This window comes from Leptosomus discolor, chromosome 22 (assembly GCF_034619465.1).
Source record: "Leptosomus discolor isolate bLepDis1 chromosome 22, bLepDis1.hap2, whole genome shotgun sequence".
In the NCBI taxonomy this organism is placed as follows: domain Eukaryota; kingdom Metazoa; phylum Chordata; class Aves; order Leptosomiformes; family Leptosomidae; genus Leptosomus; species Leptosomus discolor.
In genome coordinates, this window is record NC_141412.1 from 2,329,270 (window position 1) to 2,357,024 (window position 27,755).

The 27,755-nt window shown below is 41.0% G+C and overlaps 2 protein-coding genes across 3 annotated transcripts; one reads left to right on the forward strand and one right to left on the reverse strand.

Moving 5' to 3' along the window:
* Positions 1–1,473: 1,473 nt before the first annotated feature.
* Positions 1,474–8,378, reverse strand: LAYN (layilin). 2 transcript variants are annotated; one of them, XM_086476915.1, is made up of 8 exons: positions 8,312–8,378; positions 6,979–7,002; positions 5,521–5,818; positions 4,238–4,395; positions 3,833–3,871; positions 3,381–3,464; positions 2,536–2,638; positions 1,474–1,831 (listed from the first exon to the last, which is right to left on the reverse strand). In XM_086476915.1, exons 1-8 carry the CDS (start codon positions 8,376–8,378, stop codon positions 1,474–1,476), a joined length of 1,131 nt encoding a protein of 376 aa, XP_086333041.1. The 2 variants fall into 2 exon arrangements, with proteins under 2 accessions (XP_086333041.1, XP_086333042.1); XM_086476916.1 differs by lacking the exon at positions 6,979–7,002.
* A 16,858-nt stretch (positions 8,379–25,236) lies between these two features.
* BTG4 (BTG anti-proliferation factor 4) lies at positions 25,237–26,875 on the forward strand. The gene is made up of 4 exons (XM_009953940.2): positions 25,237–25,418; positions 26,030–26,167; positions 26,344–26,539; positions 26,699–26,875. Exons 1-4 carry the CDS (start codon positions 25,246–25,248, stop codon positions 26,873–26,875), a joined length of 684 nt encoding a protein of 227 aa, XP_009952242.1. The 5' UTR covers positions 25,237–25,245.
* Positions 26,876–27,755: the final 880 nt, after the last annotated feature.

A 27,755-nucleotide genomic window follows, 5' to 3' on the forward strand; every position in this document is an offset into this window, starting at 1 on the left:
TCTGATCGTGGCTCATGGACAAAATATGTATCAGAGATAATGACCTGAAAAAACCCTTAGTGTGAAGGATCATCACTTGTCTCTTTCCCTTAGAAGCCAAGCAGTGAACTACAGACTGTGAATTCTTTCCGAAGTAAATGGTGTTGCTTCATACTCTTGCTTGTTCCCCGTATCTAATAGGAAAACTCTCATTTCACCTGAACTTATATTTAGTTGTGTGGCAGTTGCTATGCCCTGCTGCCATTCATTTCTACTCCTCCAAAGGTGCAGGAAAATAGGCTGTATCTAATACCGGCTTCAAAATGACACCCTAAAAACTGTGGTAAAATAAGGTATCATTCCCCCACACTGTCAGAGAGGAAATTCCATGAACTATCCTCAGTACCTCACCTTAATACTTACTTAATCTGTGTACTGGAATATGTGAAGTCCCTGTAAATAGACAACAGACAATTTATTATTCTTTATGTTCACCTACCTTTTCATAAAATTCATCTCTATGGAATAAATAAATTCCATCTCTATGGAGATTAACATCAGGATGTCAGTCTTCATGGAATTCAGTACGTGTCATGGGCCCAAGGAAGAAAAAGATCTGGAATAAAACTGCAACTGCCTATTCCTTCTACAAGAAAGGAATTGGTACTCAGTTTGTCATTTAGGCCAAATTAGCATATCTCTGGACAGCTAACCAGGCTGCTGTAATTCCCGAGACCAATCAGAATGTTTTGGAGTACCCCATTCCCTTCCTTTAGAGAAGTGCCTTGTTCCTTGTTTTGCAATTCCTTTTGCCAGAGGATAAGTGAGGGAAAACAGTTAGCCTTATGACATCAAAGCACTTAGTGGGATTCTTTTAAAACCAACCTACTGGTGTAAGTAACACAGAGTTATGTGCTGTGAGTCACATACACTGCCTTGTCAGTAAGAACTAGGAGGGAGGAAAAGAAGCAGAAACCACACTACTGTCCTTGTTTTGACGTGTCTGTCAGTGTCGTAGGCAGATGGGGCAGGAGGCCAACACAGCTGGAATACGGGCTGACATGGAAACAACAACCAACCTGCAACCATGGCAGTTTCCTGTGGGACACCTATGAAAATCCAAGTGTGACCAGTGATTGACTTTTGACTTTTAACACCTTTGAGGATTAGTAGGTCAGTTATATAAATAGGGATTTTGGATTGTCCTTTAGTTTCAAAGGCATATCTCTGGAGTACAAAAAAGAATAAAGAGTAATAACAAGCCATTCCTGCGGCAAAAGGGGGCTTGATGCAAAGCAAAGTATATATATTCTTTTCAGTTTGGATCTTTAAAAACCCCTATTCTTTCAAAAAAAGAGAAGAATATGGGGACAACGCAAAATGAGGATAAACATCACATATACTGTTATTAAAACAAGTGCATAGGGAGAGCAAGTTAACTTGCATTGATATTCACTTTGTCATCTATATTCCAGGCTTTTTTTGTCCATTTCCTTAATATCCATAAATCTCATTCTCCACCCAGGCAGATTCCTTGCTCCTCCCCACATGATCTCCACACAGCTCATAGATATCATTGGTCACAAAGCCACTTTCAGTGCTGGCCAACGTCACAAAGCCACTTGTTGATGTATTCATTGCCGCATCATCGTAATCCCTGGAGAGGTTGTCAAGCACCTTATCTTCCTGTATACGGAAGGAAGAATTCTTAGTGTCAGGCCTGGTTCCAGCCAGATCTGCTTCCGATTGCTTCTTGATTACTTTATAAATATCCAGGTTTGGACTGTTCCTCCTGGGGTTAGGCAGCCATGCATCTTCCTCCTTTGGGCTTGCATCTATTCGCTCTTGTCTCCTTAGGGATGGAGGAACGAGAACAAGTATAATACACGTTTTTACAGAGGCAAATCAAAACAATACCACAGTGCTCTCACAGTAATTTAGTGATGACCCTTGAGGAAAGCTGACACTCAGAGCCTAGACTCAGGATGACATTCATTATTACTTGCCATTCCACGTGTGTGGCAGCAGGCTCCACACCTGGGGTAGTAGTCCCATGGCAGGACCTGCTGAGGTACCCCTTGCACCCTGCTACCAGCGGAGATGCTGAAGCAGCACTGACACTCCCAAAACCACAGCCAGTCCTCGCCAGAGGTACTGCGCACGCAGGGAAAGCAAGGAGAGGAAACTGGTAAATGTTATGTGCTCAAAACGTATATCCTTTTATTTCTATTACTATGTCTTTCACTTTTGAAGGGGATCTTTTGGTAATTTAAATCTTTAATAAGAAAAGTGCTAACGCTTCAAAATCATCATCTTGTTTTACACTATCCCCTACCTACTATATGTCTGTGAACATAATAAAATGGCATAATGTGATTTACTTAAATTTTTACTTCACAAGTATCTCAGCCTGAAGCATCCATGCCTCCTTTTAAACACTTATTTGACTGAAAGAACTCCTTTCCAGAGCATCTTACAGGATCCTGAAGCTAGCTGTAAAATGATTGCCAGGATAAGATATCGCAGGTTCACTTTTTACACAAAAATGTCACTTACCTCTTCGCAAAAAGCCAAAAACAGAAGGTGGCTGAAATGACCATCAGGAGAAGCAGCACAGGAATGCTGGGAATGAGGATGTAGGCAAGACTCTGAACAGATTCTAGGGGTAAAAATGAGATTTCGGCTTTTATTCACCTCCAGTCACATTTGACGTGCACAGAACTTCATAGAAAAACTAGTGGTTGCAAAAGGCAGCATCATCACACCTCAGTGGGCTTCTAGTCTTGTTCATAACCTAGCAGCACCTACTTCTTCTCAAAGGCAGCAAGTCTAACAGAGACCGATCATCTTGTTAAGCGGGTTAAAGTAAAACAAGCTCAAATATTCAAGGTGAGGAACCACAAGCCTCTCTGTCTCACTGTAAGGAAGCAACGGAGTGCAAGTTAATGAGATGCGCTGTCTTTCAAAAGCTCAGAAACCCGCAGCCAAAAGATTTCAGGAAGCAAAATGTCTTTTATGATCTGTGTATTTGCAGGGGGCAAGTGAGTGTGGTAAGAAGAAATTGGAAGTTTTTCATAGTTAATAATAGACTTACAAACAAAACATTAACAATTTAGACATTCAAAAGTGATTCAACAAATTAAAAGTACCTTTCTCAAACCCAAAATACTTGGCACAGCTTTAGATTTAAAACATTTTGGTAGCCAAAGCAATCGGTTTAGGTTTGTACCGGAAAAGATTTGAGGGAAGTTTTTTTCAGATGCAGTTGTCTAAACTCAGTCTTCTGACATTTTGGGTCAAATACTTCAAACTGAAATGTGAACTGTTTGCAGCCACGCGGGAGAAATGTGGGCCTGTGTAGTTAGAGAGAGAGCAGGCCAGTTGTTGAATGCACAACACACCTTTGGCTTCTACAACTGTTACATTAGCATCTTTCTTACGGCGTTCTTCTGGGAATACTGCGTTCAAGGACTCTGTTGCAACATCTGGAAAGAAACAGCTTAATTAATATTGCAGATGTTATTTGAAAGGGTTTAGGAATCATAAAAAGAGAGGGTGCGAGGAGATTGAAAACACTGCCAGCTGCAAAGACGTGTAAGGTGTACTGGTAGTCTTTTGCTTAGATTTCTGCAGCATGACCAACGGTCCCAGGGATACTGCATCAACAACAGCAAGAATGTATTCCTGCAGAATGGATTATAGAATAGCACAAGGGAAGTGCAAACTGCAGGGAAGCTTCTCGCTCGGTAAGTTTTCAGTTTGTAAGCGTACTTGACAATAAATGTAACAGAGTATTCCTACTGAAGGTTAGGATATCATTAAAAAAAGCCACAAACAAATATCTGTAACTTACCTCTTTGAGAATTCTCTATTGGAGCATTTGTCGGCTTCTCTAAAAGAAAAAAAGATATGCAGAATATCCTTATAAGCTTGAGTAGGGACACCAAGTATACTGAATATAGTCTAATAACATGACCACCCTTCTTTCGTGTTCTCTCCCTCAGGCCCCATTTGAGATCTCCAATACTTTACAAAAAATCCCTGAGAATCTGTATAAGTCACAAGCAAGTGGCTACAGATATTAGATACTGAGACTGGTTTCCCAAGGACTTGCATAAATTTAAAGATACTTGTCTCCCACTAGATCTTTTCAGTGAAGCTAAGAAAGGGTTTCCCTATCTGTTACTGCAATCTCCTCATACCTCCTCTTGGGGACTGGGAGCAGGTTGGTTTTTAAAGCCACAGAATGACTCATTACCAAGAGAATATCTGCAAATGAAGTTATTTTTCATGTTGCATCTGTCATCGTTCCACTGGAACATGTAAGGACCTCCAACACCTGGTGGGGCAGATGGCTGGTGGTACATCACAACACAGATTTCACTCCCACAGGATGGCTCATCTACATACCAGTTCCTAAGAAGATACAACAAACATGTCAAGTAAGACTTGACATCACTTTCCATGGTACTGCAGAAGCTCAGATGGGAGTACTGCACACAGGGCACCACAGAGGGCAGAACTGAAGAGGATTACAGCTCAGTATACTCCACCCTGACCCGCCGCTTCCACTGTGCAAAAGTAGGAACAATAACAATACAATTATTTACAGTGCACCTTCTCTTTTTGGAATTGTCAATTTTCAAAGAAAACTCAGTAAGCAACGTGTTCAACAAATACTAGGGAGTGAAGGGCTGAGTACCTCATTGCCTGAAACTCCTCTCTGCAAGGCTCAAGAGCACTTTGACTTTCTCTACACAATTTCAGACCCGTGCAAAATCATCTATCAAAATGATCTAAGAATATCTTTTGTCTAGAAAACTGTGACTCAAGATTGAAATAAAATCATAATTTATCAGCATTTTTGAGGCTAAACACGTTTTGGTTCTAGGCTGGACAGAAATGTGAAAGTACTGAAAACATCTCCAGGAAACTTGTATTGGTTGTAGATGTTGTTGCTTTTATATTTTAATTACAGCAAACACTGTGGATCTGCTTGCCTTAAGACAAGGAGGCAGAAATCTAACAAGTGTGAAAATTTTGATTTTCTTCGTCTACAATAAATACTACAGCTCTCCGATTTTACTGTCTCAATGCTATTCCCTCAGCCAGTAGAAGGAGAAGGCCCCATCGCTTAGGACATCAGTGACAAAACTTCAGGGGATCTGCAGTGCAGGAACCTTCAAGTCAAAGCATGTATTTTGTACATGCCAAATCAGAGATTTTTAAGACCAGATCACGTGTTCTTCTGCCTCCATTTAGCAATCAAAAATTATCAATCTAGCCCAAGCTAGACACTCTAAGTGTCTCAGAGCAACAGAGAGAGAGGAGGGTCTCTAGAAGGTAATTTGTCTACCCCTTACATCTGGATGGGATGAATCACTCTCTAGAGATACTACCACTCTTCAGTGACTGCAGAAAGAACAGAGATGACAGCTGGGACAACACTGCTCGATTCTTTTGAAAGAATCCTTTCTGCTTGCTAAAGCAGGTGACAGTCTCTGACTAGGTTGCTTCCCAGTCTCACTCACGGGTACCTACCGGAACTTGGATGAGCTGCCATCTGACCAGAAGTAGAGGTTCTGACACTCTGTACTATTTTCTACCTCCTCCTTTTTCCTTCTAAGCCCTATCCAAAAATCTCCATCAGAAGCTAAGAGACTCTCAATAAATTTTTCAATCAGTCTTTGCTCTGCTTCTGTTTCAATACTGACTAGATGTCCGCCATCAGCTCTGCAGGCAAGGTGTGCTTCTTCATAGCTGATCCTGCGTGAAGCATCATGAAAGTACACTATTTTGTAGCACGGTAGCTGTGTTCCACCCCGGCAAACTGTCTGTCCTGCAGAAATTGAAAGAAACCTGTTACAGAAACTATGCCTGTTAATACCAAAAGCGAATGCTAATACTTCCATTTGGCTGAGTTTTGCACTGTAGGATAGTTTATATGGAAAATGCAACACAGGTTAAAAAGCCTCTTGTGTTACTGGACTGGCAAACAGCATCTCCAAGCTCTTCTCACCACATGTAACAGTTTAGGTTGACCTGCACAGCACTGTTCTTTCGTGTCCTGCACTTCTCAGCTCCTTCATGAGTGTTCTGCAATTTGAAGGCCCTAAGAGTTCCTTACAAAGAAGCAATGCTGAGCTGGAGAGCAAGCTGACATGTGCAACCCTTTCAAAAGGGAGGTCCTTTAAAAAGGTTCAAGGAGGCTTTTTAAAATTATTATTATTAAGGAATTTAAATGGCTAAAATTAAAGATCCCCTTACGCAGGCAGAGATAACAATAATTTATCTTCTGGGGTATATGTTATCAGTTTCATGGAGTATATGCTGCAGTCTATCAAGATGTGTTCGCACAGTCCCGTTGTAAGCATTGCTCTGCACTGTAATGTTACTGACTGCCCAGGAAGTAAACAATGTCTGTTTTCAGACTGTCATAAGCCAAGGACTTTCTCATGCATGAAGCAGCATGGCTTATTTTGATTATAAGGAAAGTAAAGATCAAAGCGAAAAGACACATAATCTAAAATTATGCACTTGTGTGTTTCTCAGCAGAAAAGTCCCAGTGTTTAGACTGTGGAAACAAACAGTTTTGTTTTACTCAGTAAATATTCTTTTCAAACACACTGCAGACACAATCTGCTAACCTACATGTTTTTACAGAACAAAAACATTTACCAACATTAAAATGTACTCAGAACAAATGGGATGTGAGGACAGGTCATTATAAACCACTCCATGGGATATATGCTGTCTTTTCTTTATTCTTACATGTTCCTGCATAGCCACTCTGAGAGTGGGAATTTAAACACCTTTTGTACTGGAATTTTTGAACAGCTAAGTACTCAGAACCACAAGGCCTCCTAACATTCTACACAGAAATTAAAACTGGCTGTACTGCAAAAGCAGTATTTAAAAATACATCTCTACGCATAACTTGTGTTTCTCTTTGTAACTTAACACTCATGCAGGCTGGGTGAAAAAGGCAAAAAACCTTACCTCTTTTGAGGGATATGTCCACTGCTATCGTGAAAGACATAAGTAAAACACAGCACATTGTTATTAAAAAAACTGCAGCAACCGTCTAGAAATAGTGTCATAAACTGCACTCGGGTTCTTTTCCGATACGCAAACATGTTTGGTTTTTTTTCCCCATTAACTGGCAGAAAACCAGCCAAAATTGCCATTGCTTTCAGCTAAGGAAAAAATTATTGTAGTTGACTTCTGTCCAGGCTTCATTGCTAGTTAGGTTCCCAAATATAGTTTAGGTAACAGAGAACAGTTGGATATGTAGCTCTAACGAGTGCTGAAAGGGTTCCTTGTATTTTCCCCTTATCTCCTCATTGCCTACATGGGATCTGCCTCAAAGCCTGCTGACTTCAGCGAGCCTCGGTAATGCAAGACTAGGGATGAGTCAATGATACTGAGAAGTAAAAAAAATTTGTGAATAGAAATACATCTCCAACACCACAGCTGGCAGCTGAGCCCTCTAACTCACTCCCACAAAAGTCTTACTTCAGACAAGAGCATGGCAGAATTAAAAACGTATTTGTAGATATAATAAAACTATTTGCCTCATGTTGGAATAACAAGAGCATTTCACGGGTGACAGTGTTGAGGCTTTCTGCTGAATACACCAGCCTATCACGCCATGCAGAAACTTCCCCCAGACTGGCTATTCTGTGCCCTAAAACCAGACTAGACTACCTAGTTTTGGGCACTACATCCAAAAATACTGCTAGTCCAGCCTTGAGCTGCCATACATCTATTCCTACGAAAGGCGTCTAAATAGGTGACGTTCATTTGCACAAAACCAGGACAGACTGATAATCAAAAGAGACTTTGCAGCACAAGAGCAAGACAACCTAGTGGTCGCTGGAAACTCAGACAGGGCGGTAATTGCCACTGAGGTTCGGATGCCAAGACTAGTTCTGTCAGCCAGGGCAGCGTTTAAAACTTCTAGAACCGAGGCAGAAACGCAGCAGAGAGCGCAGAAGGGCTCCAGGAAACTGGACTACCGGCGTGCCCCCTCCACGACCGGGGACACAGGGGTGCTCCCACCCAACACGGAGGGGACCTCCCCAGGGCAGGGCTTGCTCCCGCCGGGGAGTCAGTAGGGCAAAATGAGGGCATGCACATCCTTGCCCGTGTCGAAACGCCTGTCCCAGGCAGCCAAACCCTCCCGCCGCGAGCGGGGAGCGGCCGCTCCAAGCCGGCGGACGAGTCTCCACCGGGCTGCGAGCCCCGCACCCCGCGCTCGCCGGCACCCGCAGCGCTACCCCGCTCCGCGGAGCCGGGCAGGCGAAGGGACCGCCAGCCCGCCCCGCCTTACCGCTGAGCAGCCGTGCCCCCGCAGCCCAGCCCAGCGCCGCGGCGCACAGGGCCGCGACCGCCAGCATCGTCCCCGGCTCCGTCGGCGTGCGCTGGGCGCCCGGCCCGCTGCACCGCCCGGCCCCATGCGAGTGGCCCGAGGCCCGGGTGCCGGGCGAGGGGGGAGGGAGCGGGGAGGAGCCGCCGCCTCCTCCCGCCCCTCGGCTCCGGGCCAGGCCCGGCTCAGCCCCTGCGCGGGGAGGAGGCGGCAGCGGCGGAGCGCCCAGCCAAAGCCGCGGGAGGGGACGGGACGGGACGCGCCTCGCCTCCCTCGCTGCGCATCTCTTCCCCCGGCGGCATCTGCCTCCCGCGCCTCTCCCTGCGGCCCCCCACCGCCAGCTTTGTAACTCCGCGGTCGGTCCCACGCACAAACGACAAGGCGTGAGCACAGGAGACGTCTCCATCCACCACAAAGCATAAGTGAGAGAAACCACACTTGCAGTCCCTGAAACCAAAGGCTGACCGTCCCCCTACTGACGCGCAGCTGCCTTTAACAAACCGCTTCAGGACTGAAAACACGGGAACTTTGTTTCCGAGATTACTAAGTGCTGAGCCTGCTTCCTGGTGGCTGGGAAGCTGCTACGCACCTGTTTCCGGGAACGCGAGCTCTCCAGCTAAGATTTTAATGGCCCAGATTCGAAGAGCTTTTTGCATTTTGCAGTAATGGGCAGAGCAACAAAATGAACGGATGCAGGAGCTTTGAGAGCTACAGTTTTTGCACAGACAGATACTAGCTGGGGTCGATGTTTTAAAATAGGAGATTAATGACTTAATGAAAGACTTAAAACGTTGGCCAACTCTTGGAGCCCAGTTGGAGAAACTATTTCTGAAATCAGTATCTTAAATAGAGAAAGATATCAAAATATCGTTGAGACATTCCACTCCAGGTCACCAGAAGTCAGGAATCTCACAGGTAGGTGTTAGAGCTGAACTAAGGCTATGGCTCTGCAGTGTGTGTCGTGTCTGTGAAACGCACCCATCAGTGGTACTCTGGAACTGAACTTTTACATATCCCGAGTCCTTGGTGATCAAGGTTTGGATTTAGTAAACAACTAGACACTTGAGTGACTTTACAGACATGAACAATACAACTGGTTTCATGAACTTTAATGAGGACTAATATTTTGGTAAGAGAGTTTTGCATTTCATTTCATGTATTTTAGAAGATAAAACAGCTCAAAGTGAGGTAGGTCCGTGAAAGTGACGTATGCATTTAACTATTTCCAAACTGTTAGGTAATATAATTGGAAAAGCCTCAGATACAGGGAAGAACTGTATTGGCTAGCCTGAGTTGTAAGATTGAAGTCAAGCCTTTTTCAAGCCAATCTTCATTATCTTGAAGCTCCACTCATACATTCGTTCTTTGGAGAACTTTTGACAAAGGAAATCCAGTTTGGGGAGCTTTTCTTGTTTTGCAGACCAAAGTAACAAAAATAATTACAGTGTTTCTAGAAATTAAACAAAAACTCACCTTCCTTACAGCTGTAGGTATTTTTGTAACACAGCTTAAACCACCCTGCTAATCTTTTTAGCCGTCTATCCTCTCTTCAGCATGTTTGTATTCTAAATCCGTTGGAAAGCATTTCTCTAATGGCTCTGCAGGAAAAGAAATCTTTTGAATATATCCATGCAAAGTAGTAGCAGCATTATCAACATACTTTCTTGAATTACTGGTAAGGAAGAAATCATTATTTCTATTTTTAAGCACTTGGAAAGTGAGACCTCTGAAAATACATACACAAATCATGAGTGTGCTGAAATCAGGAAAAAGATGATCAAGAAAAGAGGACCTTCTGAAGGAAAAAAAGAATCAGGAAGAGAGTGTGTTCTGCTCATGGAAAATGTTTTTACAAATGTAGCTTTTCTCAAAATATGAAATATTTTATCAGCCATTCATCTGAGTTGCCACTGGAAACAGGGCTCATTCTGGTCAATACAGACTATAAATATTTTATAAGACATTAGTAAAATTGGTATGGTCATATTTCCTAGTAATGAGTGCTAGCAGACCATTACAAAAACACAATTATTCTAATTAAATACAGCAGTGATCAATACCCTGTGCTCTGGGTAAGTTTGCTTCAGTCGATACAGTGAAGCGTATTTTTCAGATTACAATGTTTACAAGAAAAAATGTGACAGTTTGTTAAACTGGACTACAGTTTTCTTCACAGGCCATAAGCTGCTACATAAAGCATGAATCTTAACTGTCCCCATGCAATTCACTATCATTTCAAGTAAAGAGCTCCACCAGTTGTCCTTGGCACAGCTTCAAGACAGGTTAAACTTTCCTTCTGTAACTATCTGATGATGGCAGGAAGGATTCTGTAGGTCCTTCCCTTATACCTACTCCTGCAGCTGCTCCCCTCAGCAGACATTACACCTTCAGCCTTTTCACTTGTTCCTGATACTTCTATTTCTCTTTTATAGCTAACTTCAGAGTAATAGTCATGCTACAAATTAATTCCACCTGATGCCCAGTGTTTTCCTGAGATATTTGCTTTCAGAATGAATTGTTGTCAGTCATTTCTCAGCTTTCATATCCATATGTTAAGTTGGAAGGAAGATGTAAGCTGCAGATTCATTGCTTAGTCTTTAAGTTGTGGATATTCACTGACACCATCTTGCTTAAACCGGTGCCAGTGTGAGAAAAATGGCCTCACTTAAATAATTTAAATGGCATTCATTAAAAGGAAGAAATTGCTGAATCAAGGTCTGTGAGGTACCTTGTCAGCATTTTTGAACATGAGGTGGTTTTTAGGAACAAGGAACAACTTCATAGTAAGTGTAGCTATTCTCTTTAACTCTTCACACTGTAGCTTAGCCCGTGGCTCAAATGCACCTTTAGGACTGCCCTCATAGCTCCCGTCTGACTGATGCAACCATGTTTGAGGAAGGATATTAAGATTTTGGGATAGACAAGGCAGCGCTGATGTGCTTTAAGGGAAAAAGCATATTTTTTTGAACCTGATATTTCCTGGCCCTTCGAGAAATATGGAGACACTTTGACAACTGGCCTTCATCCTGACTTTCTGAATTCCAGAATAGCAAAATTAAAGTCCTCAAAGCTTTTTAAAAAATGTCTAAACTTCCACTATTCAGTAATAAATGGAACATATATACAAAGTAAAGGAGTAAAGTACAGAACAATAGCAGAAGACTTTTGGCCTTTCATGCCTAAATTTATAATAATAGGTGTTAATAAAGGATAAAATGGAGTAGTTATTTTGAAAATAATAATAAAACCAAAACATCTTTTCCCCCAAAATAGGGCTTGACTATTTAGACAGAGGAAAAAAACCTCACAAAACCAGACTTATTTTAATTATTTTCTTTACCTTACTTGATCAGTTTCGATCTTTGGATTATGTGGATGAGAAATCAGCTCTTTCTAAAAACAGAGAAAGACTTATTAATTGTCATTAGTTGATTCTAAACTTATTGTTTATCCTAGAAAACAGCTTTATACATACACTGAAACAAAAGGCTACGCTAGCAATAGTGAAGAGTTTGGGGTTTTTTAACGTGCTAATATGGTACCTGAGTAGTCCAAAGTATTAAACTCGTGTGAGTTACTGTGTCAGAAGGACAGAAGTTCTGTTTCGGGCCTAGCATTAAAGCATAGAGTTTGGACAAAGCAGATATACTCGGTTCAGCATTTTAATAAATTTTGAGAGAGGAAGTACTTAATATGAACCAACTTAAAAGCTCAAATAAGGAGGAAGAAAAAGGAGGCTGTTATGTCTCAAATGAGTAAGTATCGTTTGAAATCTTGTTTTCCAAGTTACTTCTCAAATCACTACAATTATCAGCTTTAAAATTTCAGTTCTACCTTCTATTATTGAGTAATGAAATTGCATGAATTAGGGTATGTAGTTCTTCAGAAGGACAGATGTTTAACCTTATATGGAGTAAAAATTCATCTGTCTCTGCTTTGTATCTTGTGAATTACAACTGAAGGAAAGAAGTGCCTTAATGTAATACAGACCCCTTATTCTTGAATATAATTCTCCTGATAAACGTCTGGCTAGGCCAAGGAAAACCATTATAAATCAGTAAATCTAGAGTTCACTACTGATAACAATAAGAATCCCTAAATGGACTTATTTCTTTTATTGCTCAAATTTAGTTTATGAGAGCTTTTTAGGGAGCAGAGCACGTGAAACCTGCAGCCAGTTTAATAACTTTGTTATAAACTCAGTTTTACTGGTTCAGTGGAAAAAAACCTAAAGACAACAGTGAAAAAAAAATCAAAGACAACAATGAAAAAAATCAAAGCAACTAACAATGGACAGGCTGTAAAGATTCCTTTGGCATATTAAACTGAGAAATTTAGACACTTACACATAGTTGTATTAAAATTGGTTTAATCTAAATAACTGAGGTCCTTTCATTATGTACCTCTCTATAGAATACAGGACCTTCAGCAAAGTGCTGCCACAGTTCTCACTGCCATTCTGACAGCACTATAGTCACTGCTTCTGCTGTGTTTCTGTTCTCAGTCCCAAGTTCTTCTAGTTTTCAAGATTCCACAGTTTCTCATATTTGCCCTTTTCCCCGTCTGCCTCCAGCACTGGGGTAAGCTTCAGTTCCTGTTTGCTCCTCCCACAAGCATCTCCACATTTTCTGTGAAAATTTTGATGGATTTAATCATCCTTTTGAGATAGTTTGCAAGAAGACACACAATCCATTCTCAATGACTCTTCTATTCTGTTGTCTTGGAGAAAGTAATCAAGGCCAGTGTGTTGTATCTGACTAAATTATATACATACTCATACAAAAAAAAAATGTAGCATCAAGAAACAGTCAGTTATACCCTCAAACACTTTTAAAAAAGATTTCTTAGTTGTTCTTTTCCATCCTGAATAGGTTAAGAAAAGATGAGGTAAAACTGATGGGGAAACCCCCTGGTTTTTAGAGCAGCAGTCTCTTTTGACTGATGACAATTTCTTCCACGCAATTTGATTTTAGAAATTAAGCAATATTCATCATTTAAAGTGGCTTCTTCAACAACCCTTTCCAGTTTTAATCAGATTTAAGCCTAATAAAAAAAATTTGCCAACTTTTTTTCCCCCCAACAGGTTGATGTAAATGACAGCATAAAAGACAAAGCCCAAGCTCTAGATGTTTGGGAGTCCTGATATTGAAAAGTAACACCCACTCGATATTTTAGGATTCAATTTCTTAACCCTTACTGTTACTCCCCTTTCAGAAAAGGGAAGTAAAATGCCTGAGCTGATAAAAAGAAAAGCAAAACTGAGCCCCAGATCACAATAGGAAGCTGTATTTTTATTCACTAGTATGGGGAGTTAATGTAAACACAATACCTGAGTAAGGCAAACAGCGCATGCCTGGGAGTGGGAACCAGGTTCAACCAAGAGACCAGATCATCAGGCAAGTTCGCGGTGGTGAGGCAGTACAAGTTCAAGTCAGGAAGGCAGTCCACAGGTCAAGCTCAGTGATGGTACCTTAGAAGTTACTAACTAGAGATAGCCAAGTAAGACCAAGATCCAAAGAATATGTGGCCAGATTGGAAAAGTGTCTAGCAGTACAAAGATCTATTCAGACAAGCTAAGCATTCCTATTGTAGATGCATGGAAGTGTTTACTCAGATTTGCAATGTTTACAATTTTGAAATGTCTTTGTTAACCATACACTATCCTGTAAAGCTTGTGGGAATTAATGGATTACAGAATAGTCCAGTGAAATAAACATCCAAAAGACAACAGCTTTTTTGCCATGTGCCTCATGACTGTTTCATATGAAATTAGCTAAATAATTAAAATAAGCATTTCTAATAAATTAATTCACTGTCAGTTTGTGAAATAACAGTGTTAATGCAGCTAAGCTTTCTTTCTAAAAAACCCTGTCCCTGTAGAGACAACATTCAATTCCCTGATCTACACAACAGAGCTTCCAGGTTTTGCTCTTCCAGGGGACATGCTGCAGGAACAGAATGTCTGAATCAAGTCTGAAATCTGGACTTGACCAGTAAATGACACCTACGACTGCTAATAATGTGAACATTATTCTTATTTCATTCAGCGCATTAATTTTTATTTTCTTAGAGTTAGGTGAGGCTTATGGCATGTCCTGTAGTTGTTTAAAGTAATTTACTCATTGAAATGGATCAGTCATCTTTATGGCTGCCAGATGCTGAAAGCTGCAAAACCTTGCTATCATCTGTTGTTACTGAATTTTAGAAAACTGAACAGGAGATTCAGGGAACTGTTGCTAGCTTCATCCAGAATTCAGAAAGAAGGCTAATTGATGATAATGGATGAGATGCATTTTGGAATTATTAATTGGAAAACAGGGATTGCTGACTTGCGGGAAAGACTTGCAGACCTCAGCACCTTTCTGCACCTCTTGCAGATTGCTTTCATCTGGCCTGCTTCCCAAATATAAGCTAGAAGCTTTTCAGTAAAAACGTAGAACGTTTTACTAAAATGAGGAAAAAAAATTTACAGAGTCAGGCTGAAAATGTTATTATAATATTTAACACTAGTTGTCTTGGTTTCCATTACTTGTGTGAATTGTATTCATGGTAAATCTGTGCAACACTAATTCACCCATGTCTCAATAGCAAGCACAACTGTTGTCTGCATCTCCTCTTTCTTGGTAAAGTAGTAGGAGAACCCCCAATCTCTATATACTTGGTCCAATCCCACTGTTTTATGGGAGATGAGCTTCAGCGATTTGGATACCATGTTACTTATTTTGCTGGTTTTCACAGCCAATGTAATGCTTGAGTCACTGCATAAACATGTATACCTCATAGCATGCCAGATTTTATCGATTCTATTCACCAGTTACAGACTACAGGAACCATTAACTAAAGTGCTAGGTGAGCGGTTGCATACCAGATTGATGGCACGCAAAAACCTAGGCTTAGCAAGCTGAAGGCACGCAGTACTTCATACTTACTTCTAGAAACTTGTGGGCCCTGGGGAGCAGTGCCTCTCTCTGGAAAGTAAAATCACATTAAGGGCAGCTGGGAAGGTGGCAGGTGGCGGTGCAGGGAGAGCACGAGGCCCTAGAGAGGTGGGGGGGGGGTCTGGAGAGGGTGCAGGGCTTGGCAAAAGGTGTGGGGCTCCCAGGAGAGCACAGGGCTTTGGGAGGATGTGTGAGGCCCCAGAGAAGGTGTGGGCACCCCATTGGGCACCATCAGATGCTGTCCTGGCTCTGTTCCTGTGGTACCACATGGGGCAGCGGTAGGTACCCCTGACCTCTCTGCTGGGGCCCTTCCCTTTTCCCTGCTGTCACAGGCATCTGGGTCCCAGGAGGGACGACTGTAGTGAAGGTGTGAAGCTATCTCAAGGGGAACACAGCAGCACAGGCGTGCCTGGGGAGCCTGGACCAGCTGCATGGTAAGGGACACACTGCCTGTCACAGTAAACATGGAAAACCAGAAGGCTGACCACATTGTAAATCTCATTTCAAGTGTGTTCAGGCCATTTTCGCTCAAGTCTAGCCTCGGGCCTCTCTATGAACAGGAAATAGATGCCATCAGAGACCTCAATTTTATTTATTCAACAAGAGGAAATGGAGGTAAATGTGAAAACAGTGGCTTCAGACAAGGTAAGGCTGAGATGAGCACAATCAGAATGGGAGCTGATGTCTGCAAATTTTGGGAAGAAAAAACCTTTCCATTTGTTCTCATGTCTTTTAGTGGCCTGTATGCAAAACAATTGTCAATGAAGTGTATCACACAGTAAGGTGCAGTGAAATTGGCTTGACAGATGCACTGATGTCTCTTGCATGTATGACAGGCAATCCAGTGCATTTCACTTGTTTTAGTTCCCTATCTTGCCTGTCTATTAGATGCTTCTGCAAAGAGGTTACTCTGTCTGCCTTCTGTGGTCAAAATTCCATTCATATATCTTCCAAACCTTTTTACCTGGCTGTGTGGCTAGTGATTGTTACTTTTGGCAATCAGCTAACTACACTGCCTAGTAACAAGGCTGATGTAAGAGACAGTTCCATTTCAACTCCTACTTGGATGAAGACTCGCGTTTTGTTAAAAAAAAACAAACCAACACTTAGAGCAGGTTCTAAGACTATTAAGTATTTTCTCCATTATTAAAATTCTTGAATGTTAAGCAAAGCCATCGGGGTAAAAACCATTTATAGCATGTGGTGAGTTTAATATTTAATCATTGCTCAAACTCCCCTTCATTTACTAGCTTGTTAAATAAGACATGAAATCTACATGAAAATTATTTTTCCGATAGCAGACGGGTAAACTGAAAGGTACAAGTGAAAAAAAATTAAGTCCAATCTTGGTGGAAAAACAATTAGGTATACAATGTCTTCATGTGGCTAAACAATTTAAACACAACAGACAGCATTCTTGCTGCAGGAAGGTTCCTAAGGATTGTAGCACCAACTTCAAGAAATCTAAGATTTCATGTTATATTGTCAACATATACCATAAGCTTCTGTTGGACAGCTAAAATTCTGGAAATAAAGCTGTAAATGAATAAACACTATTAATAATTTTGCACTAGGAATAAGGATGTTGTAAGGAAGTTTTGTAGTGCAGTTTTCTGTACTGAGCAGTGAATCCCGTGCCTTGTTTTGATGGCAGTGAAGTTAGTGATTGTGAAGCAATGGATACAATCAGCTAACTACACTGCCTACAAACCAAGCACTACTCTTGTGATGGGTCATGGCATTCAAACCTAGAAAAAAAGAAAGCATTTCTAATAATTATATTAACATACTCTGTCTCCTCACATGCTCTTATAACAACAAGCACTTGACAATAATGGAAAACATTAGTCGTATCAACCTGTTGTTCCACTAAATTCAAAGTCTTTGTATCACAAATTAATTTTTCTTAATAATTAAAAATTGCAGTGAATGCGTTGCAAAGATCATTTCAGGAATGCAAAGACAAAGAAATGAAGTACTAAAATTTAAATTATTATAATGCACCGTAATGGAAATGTGAAAAGAGAAAGCCTTGGAACTTCCTTGCTGCATGAATGGAGACTAAATGGTAGCTGTGTTCAGAGCTGGAAGTGCAAATTTGGACTAATACAAAATGTTCAACATTAATAACTTTCTACCTGGTTTACAGCATGTCAGCTGTTAGTGCTTATGTCACAGTGATCCTACTTATCCTTGTTCTCTAGTTGGGGTATTTGAGTTAATGTCCTACAGCACAAGTTTCGTGCAATTTCCACTTAAAGGTTTTCAGAAAAAACTGCATGTGACCACAGAAGCAGTAAGAAACATAGAATTTCATTAGTTCCCTGAAATTCAGAAAGCTTATTTTTCCAGAAAAAATGCAGAAACACAGATCACGCTAGTAGTCAGATGTCAGGCTGCTCAAACCTTTTACACTAACTTGTGGTAGCTAAAGGAATTAGCAAATCTGTTCTGCAGCACAAAACTGAGTATGTGTAAGTAGTTCTAATCAATTATACCTTGTATCTCATACATGTGTGTGCAATTAATAATGTGATAACACTATTTTATATAGATTTATCAGGCTATTCCTAAATCAGGAATGAGACAGAGTCTGTGAGGTTGCAAGGACAAGTTTGCCTGCAAATTAAACAATTTTGCTAGCATTCACCCCTAAATGGCTTGTTGTTAAAATGCATAAAAAGAATTCAGGACTCACCCTTAAGAAGCTTACCTTATAATAATCCTGATGAGGACTGCATTTATAATAAAATGCTTAAAAAGATTTAATGGAAAGGGAAAAACAGCTACCTTCTTCACTCTTTGTTTCCTTCCCTTTTCCAAGGCTGGCACAGCAACCTATTCGGTGAGCACCCAGCAGTCTTTCACTGACAGACATACCTCTGGGAATCATTCCTTAGGTGGCCCCTGGGTGCCCCAGCTTTTCCCTTGGGACTCCTGGGTTAGAGTGTCCCGTCGGGGCTGTGGGTCAGCCCCATGCCTGTAACCTTTGTGTACGCTCTGTCGTCATGGTCACTCAGCTGGGGCTTGTGCATGGAGACTGGACCGTTGCTTTGAAACGTTCAAGATGGCTCTTGCCATAGGAAGCTTTGTTGCAAAAGAAGTTTCTATGGGCAAAGTCAATACGGAGCACATACGGAGTTTCCGCCCTGCTCCTGTGGACAAATGACGCAGGTTGTGTCACAGGCACCAAAGGTGATCCAGGCTTTAGTGTAAGTCCAGGCACACACCTCTAGGCTGATATCTGGATACTGGGGCTTCAGCTTGGTTTTATTCATACCAGGAGTTTAGTTGCCATACAATGAGGCCCCAAAAAAGACGGACTAACAGCTCAAAAGCATGAATGTCTTGTGCTCCTGCACATCTTTACCCAATGGTGACCAACGCCACCTCTCTCCCTATTTCTTAGAGGCCTACCCAGCCATTTGTGTATGCTTGCTCTTGACCTGTTCCGCTCACTGCAGTGTTCTCTCTCCCTTGCATTTCAGGTCTTGTTTCTCTGAGTAACCCTTTGCTCTTCCTCACAATCAGCACCAACAAAATCCCACAGACCGCAGATAGATTAGCCCGTATGGATTGTACAGTGCTGACTGTCCCCACTTTTGGCGGTCCTTTGCTCCATACTGGTCACGCTGGCACCAAGGCAGAGCAGGAGAAGAAGTTTTGTGCTCTGCATTTCCCCTTTTTGTGTGGGAGGAGGAACTGCAATAGAAAAACAACATGCTCCTCCCTGCTATGTTAGCAACAGTGGCAAGATGTGATTCTTAGCTGGTGGTGTGATCCACAAACACTGTAAGGATAAGACTTTCAAGAGTATCTAGTGATTTGGGGTAGTTTATTGACCTGAGATGCTTTTGAAGAGCTTGTGCTTTAGACATTTCTGGACATCCCACCCTCTTTGAGAACTGCATAACTCTATGAGGCTCATGAAAATTGTGTCCAGCTGGATGGCTCAAATGTCTTGTCATTTCTGAGAATTATGGCATGCAAATAAGGAGGGCGAAAGAACGGACAAAAATAATCAACACTTGATTACATTAGCAGAAAAATTTACAAAGCTACAACAATAGCTCTTAGACTGCAGAAAATAATCCCAGGTAGCTTTGCGGTCTTCCCTTTGCAATTTAATTTTAGAACATGCTAGAGCAGCACCAGTCTTTTTTTCAAGTTTATTTTATTGCTTAAGTTGCTGAGGACTGATGATCTTAAATTAAATTCTAGCAATATGTGATGCTCATACACTTAAGATTCTCTTCAAGCAAATTTAAGCATTTCCAAATCCCTATATTGTAATATGAATTGAATTAAAAGTATGAGAAAGTGCTAAACAATGCTACATAGCCCTGTGAACTGTGGAGTTTTTCTGCTCTGTAAAGGAAGATGACAGTTCACAGAATGAGGGTAAAAGCAGGTCCTGAAGTCGACAGTTATACGTGGAGTTGCGAGTCAGACCATCTTCTATAGTTGTGGAATATACCTCCTCAGCAGTTACATCTTATCTCTTGCATCTGCCCTACATGACACTGTTTTGTGAGACCATTGTGGTTTGCCTGCTTACCTGAGCAATATGGGTGTTCTCACAGACCTTGTTTCGAAAAGCTTTTACATCAGTGAGTGTTTTCCTTGGGCAGTAGGCTCCTTCTGATCAGTGTAATTAGCACGGTCATACTGTCATGTGTGCTTTGCATAATAAAAGAATGCAATCATGGTAAAATCATTAACCAGAAAAATTATCTGTAAGTACCTATCACTTAGGTTTTCACAGAACATCCAGTAAGTATCTAAGTAATCAAGTAAAGATGAAAACCTTGATCGGAACATGGTTCATTTCTGAAATACTTGTTCTTAAGCCCAGAAAGTGCCTACTTATATAAGCTGAATGGGAAAACTTTGTGAGTTATCAACATATTAAAATTTTAGTTTTGCAGCTTTGATTGGAATCAATTTCTATCTTGTTTCAAACAAAAATAATTCTTTGCACACAGACTGCATGATTTAAATAAAGGTGTACATTTTTAACACCCAGATACAAGGTTTCTTCTGCCCTCTGATGTAATGGCGTAGTCAATTGAATTGGTGCTGTGTTCATGCAGCATTACTATTATTTGTACATTGCTGTTGCATGATACTTCTGATTGTGATCAGGACAGTATATAGGCTGAAAAAGCAGATGCAAATGGCTTCTCTCTAAGAAGATTGTCACCTAGGATGTTTTCCCATATGGAAATAACTCAGGCTTACTGTTTTTTAGATTGGTAGTTATGAACTTCATCTGCTTACCTGGAGAAATTGTCTGCCATCAATCATCCACAAAAATCAAAAGGTTTGTAGAAGGAAGACTGCTACTAGCAAGCTGCACTTTCTTTTGTTGGTTCCGTGTACTCAATCCTTTAAAGCAAGAAAACCGCAAAAAATTCTGCAGGGATGACTCTTGTCAGTAGTGTGTTTAGGGAAACAGTGTTTGCTCTCGGTTTGGCCTGCAGTTACTAGAGAAACTGTATCTTGCTCTTTCCTTTAGTTCATGCCTAGGCTTGTCTGGTGACCCAGGAGACCCATAATTTAATCTGGCTAAGAATGCTTGTGCTGAGTTAGGGGCCTGATCTGAATCCCACTGAAGTCTTTGGACAGATTTCCATTGATTTCAGTGGGCGCTGGATCTGTCCCACGAGTGTCCAGGCACTGTAATGCAGTGGGTTTTAGTGGTTTAGGCTTTTTTTCTTCCTAATAAGGATTAAAAAAACCCATCACCATTTAACAAAAGGTGCAAATGTCTATTCATTTATCTCATGCATCATGTCAGTCAGAACACTTGGCTATTCATCATGTTTTTTGCAAAATCTGCTGGGATGCTAAGAGTTCCTGTTTGGATGCAACTGGGAATGAGTAGGAGTACAGTTTATTGACTGTTACTTAGCAGATCTCACATTGGGATGGACTGTTCAAATTTTGGTTTTGACAATTTTTTTCTTAGCTGTTTATTATCCAGAGTATCCTGGGCTATGTTTTCTTCAAGTCAGTGACAATGGACAGCATTGTGAAGGATTTGAGTTCAATGAATCTACTTAATTAAAGAGCGAGTTTTACTTGTCACTGAAGTGGGAAGCCAGAAATACTCTCTGCTATTCTGGTTTCTGTGCCATTAACAGAAATACTTTTGAACGCCTGCATGATAATTAAAATACCCAGTTAAACAGTTCTCAGAACCTTACTCCTGTATCAAAGGCAGCATTAATAATTAGAGCCAACTGGATGAATTGCCAAGAACTTTGCTTAAATTTTCCTGTGTTTGCTTGGTGTGCGATTTGGCCTGGGTTTTGCCTCCTAACATCCGAGAAATAGCACCTTATTGCATGACTGGTTGCCCTGCTGTAATCTGGTTTCTCAGGTGAAGAGTTTGTTTACTGTTGACTTGCAGTTTGTATGTTAACTATGGGAACAAGTAACTCAACAAAAGGAGGTGTTGTAGGGATTCAGACTTCTCTTTGATTGTCCTTTGAGGAATCTAGTCACTTCACTCCTTTGTCACAGAATTTCCTAACTCACAGGGCCTGCCTGGACAAGTTGGAGAAAGCAGAGGCAGGAGACAGTTCAAAGTCCCATCAGCTGATGTGTCCCACTGAGCCAAACTAGCTTGCCATTTATTGAGGAAAAGACAGTAACTGGATAATTCCTGAGACTGAACTGTGTCAGGGTCAGATGCCACATGGAAACTGTGATCAAATTACGGACTCCAGGGCAGAAGATGGACTCCCTATGATGCCGGCTGCTGTTTTGCAGTGGGAATATTATTTTAGCCTTGATTGTTCAAGAAGAAAAGGAAAACAAGGTTTATAGGAAGAAGCCGTATCTTTTATTAGATTACAATATGATGTTGTGAAAAGATGACATTAAGGCAAAGAAACCAGACTAAATAGCAACTTCCTAAGCTTTGGCAGGAAAGACAGCATCATCCCTAGAGGAGCCACAGTCTGTCTGTGATTGTGCATGAAACCCTGAGTGGACTAAACTGTTATTAAGAAGAACTTAAAAAACTATAACTATGTGCGTTATCTGTCATTTTTAGGTGGCAAATCTTGCTCACACTTGATATTTTCCTGGATACTGATTTTGTAAGCAAAGTTAAAAACCCACGTATCTGTGGTAGTTGTTCCCAGCTGCTTTTTCTTACAAGTAAAGACAGTAGGAAAGGGATCCATTCATAGCATTTGCCTCGTACTTTCCATGCTGCAAAGCCTTGGGATATTTGTTTGTAGCTCCAGTAGAAAATTCTTAGACATTTAAGATACTTCATGAAGCAAGTGTCATCTCTTGGGGAAATAATAATGTGGGGACCTCAGGGTGGCTAGATGAGAATGCTGGAATGCTTTTCAGGAATTTATAGCTCTGGCAGAGCTAGGAGTACATCCCACAGGGTTAGAATGTTAGAAGACATTGCCTCTCAGGATTGCAGATCATTCCAGTGCTGTTCAGAGCTGACAATCCATCAGAAGGCATACAGTGAGTCAAGAATGAGTCAGTGAAGACCTACATATAGGAGATCTGTATCTAGCTGTATCTGTTAGTCTGACCCCGCTCATCAATGGATTTTCACTCTTAAAATGAGAAACAAAGCCCCGTTTTTAATAATCTCCTCTTCTTATGCAGTTCAGCTACACTCTGCAGTAAAATCTATGTGATCAAAAGTTTCAAGTCCCTTGGGAACTCTTTTTTTGTTCTTTTGACATGTCACCACGCAACAGATGTTTAAAAACAAAGAAAAATTGATGTGGCTGTAAACATGGTCTTCAGTGTTTACAAGGGAATCTATTCACATCAGAATATGACCCATCAATTGCCTGACATTTTCAAAGCAAGTTTAGTCTCTAGAATAAAGTTTAGGCCTCAGGCATGAAAATCCAGTTTGCCTGTTCAAGAATGCTCATCTGTTGCTCAGAGCTAATTTTGGTGTGCCGGATGCTGACAGTCATCAGCAAATGAAAATTCACAGGCTGCATAGGAAGAGGCTAATCAACTCCTAAAAAAGGTTGTGTGGAAATTCTTCCCAGCAATGCACAGCAGTGGTTTCCTGTTGTTCTACATCATTCTCCATAAAGCATTGAACGGGCTACCATTGGCCTCTTATGCTATATGTGAAAGGCAAGGAATGACTCATGGCTTGTGTATGGAACAGAATCCTCATGTGTCATCACAAGCAACCAAGTGCAGCACAGAGCACATGATAAGGATACTCTTGTGGTCGCAACACTGGTGTACTATATTAAAGCTCAACTCCTGGCACTACTGAATGCTTTTTCTGAAGATTCATTATCTATCTCAGACTTTGATTTCTCTTTCATTTGAGTGGTTATTGAAAGGTCCCCATTTGTTAAGGAAGCATTTCGATATGTGAGAAAAAGAAAGAGAAGACATCTTTTCTTTGTAATTTATTGCTCGTTCCTTGAAACCAGAGTTTCCACTAAGTGCCTTGGTAAGTCTTTTTTTGTGATGCAGAAAGAAACTGTAAAGAGCAAGGAACTCACTGTGTGAGTGGTGGAGAAAAGAAATCAAGAAGTAGCCAGAAATTCATGGTTTAGTGTACACTTCTGCAAAGATGTGTGCTTCTGTAAATTTGTCCCTTCATGCTTTATTTTCTTATCCTCTGTCTTGTATCACGATCTGTTCATAAGACTGAAATGTAAGCACTTGAGTTGCTTGGCTGCAACATGTACAGTCAAATTAAGGGCCAGTTTAAATACTCAACTCTTTTTACCTTAATTTGTTCTTTTGTCATGACAGTTCCCCATATGTGACACTAGAGGCACACCTTCCTGAGACAGCAAAGGGAAAAAAGACATCAGCTATTCTCTGAATGCACCAGCTAATTATTGCCTGACGTTTTAAAACAGTGAAGCACTCACATTTGAGAAACTGCTTGTGTATGAACTCCTTAACAGAGCCATTCACACTCTGTATGAAATGCCTCAAAAATTAAATAAATCTATTCTAATAATACAAACATTTCTGTAGATCACTAAGGAAGATTAATGTTATGATAAATAGAGTCACGTGATTTTCAAAAGAAGTACCAGATGTGAAGACTCTGTAAGGAAAGTAACTGTGTTGTGTAAAGTCTGCTAGAAGCAAATGCAATTTTAATAATTAATTAATAAGCCTGGTACTAATTTTCCCATGGTGAATATTTCACTCAAATATTTCACAGATGTTTATGAGGTAGACTGGTAGACACAACAGAACACAGTACTGAATCAGTTATATACCCTAAAAGAAGGAGCTGATATTGGAATAAGCCCAATAGATTAGAAATTGCTTTGAAACCAGCATGTTAGTCAGTCTAATGGTACACACCTGAATATTATTACATTCCTGGGGGGGGGGGGGGGGGGGGGGGCACATGATTTCCTGTTCTATATAAACCCTAAGCAAGCCATGCTAGAGGAAGAGTAAGGGAGGGTTTGGGTGTTGTTTTTCCCCTGCTATATGAGTGATTCAGGTTCTTGTAAAATTAGGTCTGTTTCCTTAGTGGTAACTATTTGAAGTTGTTTATAAATCATAGCTTGGATTTTCAACAGCTCTGGTCTGAGAAGGTAATGTTTTATGGTCTTCATTGTATATAGAAGAACTATGTAATTGCAAGAGCTGTTGGTTGATGACTGTAATATATTAAGCGATATATAATGAGGAGTGATATTGTTTAAATTTTTTTTTGTACACTGTTGACTGGCTTAGTGTGAGTGCCTTCTAGTAATGTGTTAAATTGGTTTCACTATGCAGAACTAAATTTATCAGTTGTTTGGCACTAGAGTTTATTTAGGCTCTATCTGTCATGGCTCACACAGGTTTTTCAGTATATATCCTTGGGACTTGATAGTACCTTAATGTTGTTAAATCTCTCTAGTGTGGTGTCTCATCTCTACTGATAATTACCCAACAGCTAAAATACCTTGTGTCCTTCAATTTAAAATGAAAGATGAAATTGCCGCCACAGTCTTCTTCATTACAAGGCTAGTGAAAAGGGAAGACAAGCTGAGCAAGCATAAAATGGAGAAATTTGCAGCTAAGCTGACAACAATACTCTTTGAAAAGTATAAGAACCACTGGTACTTGGACAATCCATCCAGAGGACAAGCCTTTAGGTAAGAGGACTCTTAGTAGATGGGGTGGGTGAATGGAGCCTTTGCATGATGTGTGAGATGGAGCGAGTCCCCTTTCAGTGCTTGGAGCCCTTAAACTGGAAATAAGTAACACAAAATTGAAAGAAAACCACTTAGCTGTCCCTTAAGCTTGAGTGAAGAAATGTTATTAACTGGTAAAGATGGGCCTATTTTGAAAGTGCTTTCACAGTGTGTGCTTGTGTAGGTATGACTAGAGAGCCGAGGTGGAAATCTTCAGACAAAAACACAAAACCACAAAACAGTGTCTTGAGTAGTCCTCAAGACTTCTTGACTTGAATGCAGAATTCAAGTGGTCTTAAAGTGACTTGTGGAATTGTAACTGCTTTTAATTCTTCTAAAAATTACTGAAGTGAGTTACTGCATTATGTATTTAAACCAAACAAGGTTTTGTTTGGATTTATGAATCGGCTTGTTAGACTAACATGCTGATTGCAGCTGGAAGTGAGAACTTGCATCAAAGGGCCAAATGTGTTGAAAATAAACAGTGAACTTAAGAAGTGTACCTCTATATGAGCAGAACTTGTGAAGTTGCAGCGAAATCTTAAGTCCACCTGCACTTTGTTCTTACCTAGGTGTATACGGATAAACAAACATCAGACAAGAGATCCACTGCTGGAGCAAGCTTGTGTGGAGAGTAACGTGGACTTCAATAAGCTTGGTTTGCCAAAAGAGATGACGCTATGGGTTGATCCATTTGAGGTGTGTTGCAGGTGAGCTGGGAAGCTGTTGGTTAATGCATGTCAAGTGCCCTGTATGAATTTGATTGAGGCCAAGCCTGTTACTAGAGTCTTAGTGTCTGAAGGTGTACTTACTAGTGTCAGCTGACTGCTAACAGATGCCCATACTGCTAGTGCAGAGCTGCATTATAAAATACAGCCACTTTCAGATACGGTGAGAAGAACCGGCCCTTCACAATTGCGCACTTTGAGGGAGAGGAGAACCCAGAGCTTCCTCAGCAGATCAGCTATGCTGTTGACAGAGCAGCACTAGACTATCATTCTGGCGTTTCATCAGATGAGGAGAGCTTCAACAAGGAGCCAAAAGCTATCCCTACTGTCAGCAATCCCAACAGTGTCTACCAGGTAAGCATGTGGTAATGGTATGTGGCTTTCAGTAAAAGCTAGCATCTGCCCTCTAAGTTTCCTTATAAAGGAGTGCAATGGACTTAACAATTGATGGCCAGACTAATCTCCCCTCTTTCCCAAGCACATTTTAACATTATCTCGTTTCTTGCTGTTCAGTTCAGTGACTACTACAAGGCACCCATACAGCCCTGGTCTCAGTATCTTCATAGGAAGACCTATATGACTGATGGCTCATACTATGCCCAGCACAGGGGTTACAAAGTCTACAGGCCAACAGCTGCTTTCACAGGACCATGTGTTGATAGATACCACTGGATCAATACCAAGCGGTAGATCTGTGGCTCACCTGTTAGAGGCTGTTGAAATACTGAGCTGTGGTATGGGGTGAAGGCTGGCACTACAAAGTTTCATTAAAAACAAAGCACTGTCTAATCCCTGTGTCTTACTTTGTACATCTGAAACTTTGGGGTTTTATTATATAACCTTTTAAATGTTTTATTAATGTTTAATGTAAGATTGAAAATTAATGTGAGACTCTACCTGTAAGTTAAAAAGGAAATGCATATATCAATAAATCTGCTCATGTGTTTTTTTTAAAAGCTGTCTGATCTGCTATCAGTGCCCTGAAGGGAGTTAAAAAGCAAGCAAGCCAAGGAAGACAGAAACATCCTCCAAGTTGTGTTGAATGATAGTCTGCTTTCTTCTGGCAAAGGTAGCAAGGGCAGCTGTATTGTGAGCAAAACATCTACACATCACGAGCAGAATGACCTCTCTGCTCCCCCTTAATTGAAGCTTTGGTATATGCAGCTGTGAAAGACTGCCTTGTGGCTCCAGCTAGGCTTTTGCCTCTAGACTATACCTTACCTGTCAGAAGCATGTAGCCTCATGGGCAGGAGAAGGGTGAATAAGTGGTGGTGTAGCTTGCCACAGCTGTAAGCTGACATATCCCCTTGTAGAATGACAGAACTATTACCTCTAAGGATGTCTAGCCTGACAGTTTGCAATACTGTGGCCCACAGGAACCTTTTCTCATAGCTCTGGACAACTTGAGTCAAACTGTCTTCTAGCCAGTTCAGAACTCCAGACAGGTGGAGACTCCCTTTCAGTAGAAGAGGACTTGCTGGAATACCATTTGGCTTCAAAACTATGCTCTGGGCTATTGTCTCCAGTACTGAGTAAAAATTGTGGTCTCAAACAATCAGAATCAACCTAA